At 43.8% G+C, this 6,000-nt stretch overlaps 1 protein-coding gene across 1 annotated transcript; it reads left to right on the top strand.

Moving 5' to 3' along the window:
- The first annotated feature begins 971 nt into the window (after window positions 1-971).
- Window positions 972-2,545, top strand: chrm2a (cholinergic receptor, muscarinic 2a). Its single transcript, XM_085902085.1, has one exon. It carries the CDS (start codon window positions 972-974, stop codon window positions 2,466-2,468), a length of 1,497 nt encoding a protein of 498 aa, XP_085758211.1. The 3' UTR covers window positions 2,469-2,545.
- Window positions 2,546-6,000: the final 3,455 nt, after the last annotated feature.

Here is a 6,000-nt window from a genome sequence, read left to right as displayed (position 1 = left end):
AAGTCATCGCAGATCTCCCCAGGCGACCGTTCACTCAGCATGCTGGAGTTGACGGCAAGGAAGAAAAAAAACTTTCCATTTGGGCACCTCGGGGACATGCAGAGATGTTGCAGCCAGTCAAAGAAAGAGGAGGGAGTGACAACGGCGACGCCAGATGGATTTGTTTGGACTCCTGTGCGAGTGTCCGAGCTCTCAGGTGCGTCGGGGCTTAGGTGGAGGCTAAAGAGCATCCCCCGTTGGGACTGTGTTGCGACCATCTGCACTGTCGCTGTAATCCACTGGGCGAGGAACAAGTGTGTCCCGTTTGTATTGCCGTGCTTAGCTGGCGTAAATCAGCGGCGTTAAACATTTTATGGGGATTAGGCCAGCTTAGCTCCATGCCCCAATGCCACCGCTGGGGTTTTCTGGCACTGCAGATAAGTGAATGTTCACAACTGTCAACTCAAATGCATCACAAACATCACTCATTTTAGTCATTATGGTTAGTGATTTTTTTCAAAATTTTTATTCAGCCGCTGAATCGAGTTTCACATGGCATTTGAAAATTTGGTACCTGAAAACACACAGGTCTGTCTAGCATTTTGGGTAGGAAGTGTAATTTAGGTTCACAATAACAATTTCTCTCTTTTTTTCCCATTTCATTTTTATCATTTTTTAATCAGTACCAATTCTATGTTCCATTTATTTTCTACCATTTAAATGTCATATTCTCCTGAGATCTGCAGGTGCCTTGACAGCACAATTTAAAAACACAACATAACAATGGAAAGCGTTGCCTCAACAATTGTTACCTCAGAAGTTATCAAACAGATGTTCAGGCAGCGTGTCAGCTTAGTAGAATGTTAATGCGCTTAAGTGACAGCACTTTTCTTTTCAAACGGTATCAAGATCTTTTTCATCACAAATTCTCTTTTGTGCTCCTCCGCAGGTTCCGTGCGAGTGGGAGGTGTCGATGAGCAGGAGCCGATGCCATGGATGCACTGAATTTCAGCTACTGGAACGCCTCAGAAGGCAACGACACTGATGCGGCAGAGGAGCGCGAGGGCTCTTACAAGACTGTGGAGGTGGTCTTCATTGTGCTGGTGGCCGGTTCCCTCAGCCTGGTCACGGTGATTGGCAACATCCTGGTCATGCTCTCCATAAAGGTCAACAGAAACCTGCAGACTGTCAACAACTACTTCCTCTTCAGCTTGGCGTGCGCCGACCTCATTATTGGACTCTGCTCCATGAACTTGTACACAGTCTACATCGTCATCGGGTACTGGCCTCTGGGTCCGGTGGTTTGCGACTTGTGGCTGGCGCTGGACTACGTGGTCAGCAATGCGTCCGTTATGAATTTGCTCATCATAAGCTTTGACAGGTACTTCTGCGTCACTAAGCCACTCAGCTACCCTGTAAAAAGGACCACCAAGATGGCGGGCATGATGATCGCTGCTGCCTGGGTCCTGTCCTTTATCCTGTGGGCGCCAGCTATCCTCTTTTGGCAGTTCATCGTGGGCGGGCGGACAGTGCCAGAGAAGGAATGCTACATTCAGTTCTTCTCAAACGCAGCCGTCACTTTTGGCACCGCCATTGCCGCCTTTTACTTGCCCGTAATCATCATGATTCAGCTCTACTGGCAGATCTCCAGGGCGAGCAAGAGCCGCGTCAAGAAGGATAATCGCAAGCCATCGGGAGGAACCGCTGAGCCTTTGTCGCCCGCCAAGCGCAGGAACAAACCCAACAACAACAATATACCGGCCGAGAACACGGCAGCCTCCCAGAGCCAGAACACGGAGGATGGCGGCAACCAGCATGACGGCAGGATGCAGAACGGCAAAGCGCCTTCCTCCACCGCTGAGGCGGAAACCGAGGGTGACGACACCACAAGAGAGATCTGCGCAGCCGGCGAGGAAAAGGAGAGCTCCAATGACTCCACTTCGGGCAGCGCGGCCGCTTCCAATGTGAAGGATGAGGATGCGCCACCTTCGGCCTCCAATTCTGCCCCTGAACCCGGCTGTCCGCTACCCCGTCAGCGTGCCAAGGCGGGTGTCTCCAAGTTGACCTGCATCAAGATCAAGGCCAAATCCCCAAAGGGCAACTGCTACACGCCATCCAATGCCACGGTGGAGATTGTGCCGGCCTCAGAGCGGGAGAACCACGTGGCCCGCAAGATTGTAAAGATGACAAAGCAGCCGCCCGCCAAAAAGAAGAAGGCGGCTCCGTCGCGGGAAAAGAAGGTGACGCGCACCATCATGGCCATCCTAGTAGCCTTTGTGGCCACGTGGACACCTTACAACGTGATGGTGCTGATCAACACTTTTTGCTCCAGTTGTATCCCCAACACGGTGTGGACGCTGGGCTACTGGCTGTGCTACATCAACAGCACCATCAACCCAGCCTGTTACGCCCTGTGCAACGCCACCTTCAAAAAGACATTCAAGCACCTGCTGCTCTGTCAGTACAAGAACATTCGTTCTGCTAGGTAGACATTTCAGAGAGTTGCATAGTGCAGATATTATGTGTGAATGACCGTCCATTCTACCATTTCCACCATCTCTCTCAAAAAGATATTTCTTCATGACGTCACAAGTACTTACGGAAGGCAAAAGCCCAAGTGAACTCCGATGTCACCAGTATTTAACAAAACATCATTTGACCAAGGCAGACCAGTTTAGAAAAAAAAAACATAGCTCAAACATCTTTCAAAATAGATTTAATAACAATTCAAACATTGTTAACATGATGACTGAGGAAATGGCTGACTAATTCAGGAAATCACAATACATTTCAAACCATCGGTTAGGGTAGATCCAGGGTAAAGGCTGGCAGACTACAATCAGCTGTAAATGAGCCTCGCCTAGCATTGAGTGGTGACTAATATTTGATTTTGGATTTTTAAGCTATGGTTGGTGGACACATTCTTATTATATCATTATTGAACCAAGAAGGTTTCAAGCTCTTGAATTTGAGGTTACTGACTTTCATATAAATAAGACAGAAATTGTCTTTCGGGAGTGAAGTGGACAACAAGCTGGTCAACATTGACTTTTGTAAAATTACTCAAAGACGACGCAACAAAACATTTTATGAGAAACATTTTCAGACCCACTTACTTCAACCTTCTCGTACAAAAGTTACTTCATTAGAAAATAAAGTTAGAGAATACTCTTGGGGTATAACTGGCAGTGCAAGCCCACACAAAAATGATTGTCATCATTTCAAATTTAGGTTAGTGCTCGTCACTTGCGTTCTGCCATCCGAAAGCACTCCAGCGCCTATTGTTTACAAACATTCTGAAATGTCCTACAAGCAATCATAGCATCGGTAGGAAACAGGCTACATTTTAATGCTCCACAACGGGACAACAGGGCTGCCTGAATTTACAAACCTCACGCGTTTTAAGTTCAGTAACAACACTTGTAGATAACTGTACAAAGATCGCTTCATCAAAACCCAAAACTGGATTTTTTTGCCCTTTTTGTTTTGGCTTGTTTAGTTAGCATTCTGTCGCCATAAAACTAGAATCCTGCTAAATTCTACACGTAAAGATTTTCTGTTCATATCTTGGATTTTTTTTCTTGACAGTCCTTCAAAAACAAAAATAGATCAATTTAAGCTGTTTTGAACAGAATAATTTTTGCTGATACCAACTAATAACATATTTATTCGTGCTGTCATATTAGGAATCTCAGCAGCGTCTAACAGGTAGCTAAAGCTCAGAGCATATTAGTGTGAGGATCAATGTGTGTGTATGTATGCTGATGTGTGGTTGTGGGCTCCAAGTGTGGAGTTAACTTTGGATCACACCTTCAACGGCTTGTGATTTCAAAAGGGCTACTTTTGCGTCTTTAATGTCATCATTCAAATTAGCATCATGTTAGCATTTGGTGTACATACCTTCACAAAAAAACCACTCATCAAGAGTGGTAAGAAATTAGCACATTAGCAGACACATTAGCAATTTACTGTTCAGAATTGGCCCATTACACGCTCAGCTAGAGCGTATGAATGCTCACTAGTGGAAGGAAGGGCAGCATTTTGTCTATTTATCTGCTTCAATGCTTTCTTGGACATTCATGAAAAATACAGTAATACAGTACACAGGGGGTCCTCGGTTTACGACGTTGATCCGTTTCTATGCGGCGACGTAAACCGAATTTCGGTGCAAGTCGGAACAGTAATAAAATTCAACAGTACGGTAATAATGAAAGATAAAACAATTCCTTACCTTTATTCTTGTGGTTGTGGTACAGCAATAAAAAAAAGAGAACAATTCCTTACCTTTATTCCTGTGGTTGGCTTGCACACTGGAAGGGGCGTTGCAAAAGAGAAACGACGCAACTGTCCAAAATGGCGTATATAGTATACTATACGAGTGGGTAATGCCGTCTTCCTCGGTCCACAGCCAGGTGTATTCTTCCGGCGCGGGCACCAACTAGTTCTCACGCGCATTACGAATCTTACGACGCCTTTACAATTCTTACGACGCAAAACCGCTAAGGTCGAAAAAAACGCTGTAAATATAAGAGCCGTGTGTCGTAAACCGAGGACCAATATAAGACGCAAGAACATTTTCTCAAAAACCAATATCATAAGAACAATATAAGAAGCAAGAACATTTTCTCAAAAACCAATATAAGAAGAACAATATAAGAAGCAATAGAAGCAAGAACATTTTCTCAAACATGGCAAAAAAGCCCCATATTGCCTGCTTGTATGCTCCCCCTAAGTGCTGTGGCAGTAAATAAAATGTAATACAAAAGTAACATTAGCTTATTCAGTGATTTTTCCATCTCAATGCAATTTGATTTGAATTATTTATTTCAGCAAGGACACAACACTTATTGCAGTTGTGACAATTCTACCTAGCATGTACTTCACAATACATACATATGTAATGAATTATCATAAGTTATAACAAAGATTTAATTCGTTGAAGTATCACGAGCAGAAAAAATATTCCACTTACTATTGTCGACTTGTCCTCGTGTCCATCTCGTTTTACATGCAGTCCCCCTAGCGAGGTGAAGGAGGACCAAATAAATAAAACTTCATATGAAAATTGGTGGGCGAAAATGGCAGAAAAGCGATAAGGAAAAATTCTAGGGAACATTTAGTTCAAAGAACACTTTTTCTTTTTTCGCCTTCTTTTTGGGAGAGGAAGAATGGTGGTAAAACCGGACCACAAATTCTTGCTAAAATGTAATTATCTTCACAACATGTAATTCACTCTATCAAGGTCGTGACACGAGTTATATTATTACACTTACCAAAAGGGTATTTGTGTCGTTTGATCCACCGAAATGTCTGTTGGCGACGCCAAGTTCCTCTGTAATCATAACGGACAGAAAACGTGGCTAAGCTAACATGTATTTTCTGTTTATTTTCGGTAACGTGGTAAATTACACAAACGTGGTGAAAAAAGTAACATTAACACACTTACCAGGACAAAAATGTCGTCTTTTTTCCTTGGGTGGACAAACCACGTACGGTTTTGCCGCCATGTTCATCGTCCCGCGATGTGGATGGAAATTGGAAAGTACGTTCCGGTCGTGTGCTGCCTCTAGTGGCGTGGAAGACCTCCGTTGCAAGTCAATGAACTGAACAGCGATAAATCAAATAAAAATGAAAAAATATAGATACGTATTGACGATGAAATGGAGGAAGAACTGATTTGTTTTTAAAGACATTAAGAAAAATAAGAATAATAAAATAAAAACATGAATTGGGTTCTTTGACATAGGCTGAAGGAACGTCGGCCATGTTGGCCTTGCCGTTGTTCCAATCTGTACATGCCAAATGTGCCATTGGAAAATTCAGAATACAACCTTTGTTATTTCACATCACCACATCGTTATCGTCGTGCCGTCAGAGCTAATCGGGCTCCTCTTCACACGGCTTTCGTCAAAGGGCTAGAATATTCCCATGTGGGAAGAAAAGTCGGGATGACGCAAAGACATTTTACAGACTGGACAGAATATGGAAAATATCGTCAGATTGTACGGAGCAATTTCAAAG

Source organism: Syngnathus leptorhynchus, chromosome 21 (assembly GCF_054491065.1).
Source record: "Syngnathus leptorhynchus isolate UIUO chromosome 21, UIUO_Slep, whole genome shotgun sequence".
NCBI lineage: Eukaryota > Metazoa > Chordata > Actinopteri > Syngnathiformes > Syngnathidae > Syngnathus > Syngnathus leptorhynchus.
Note: the sequence above shows the minus strand (reverse complement) of the source record. Positions and strands in the feature narration are given on the sequence as shown.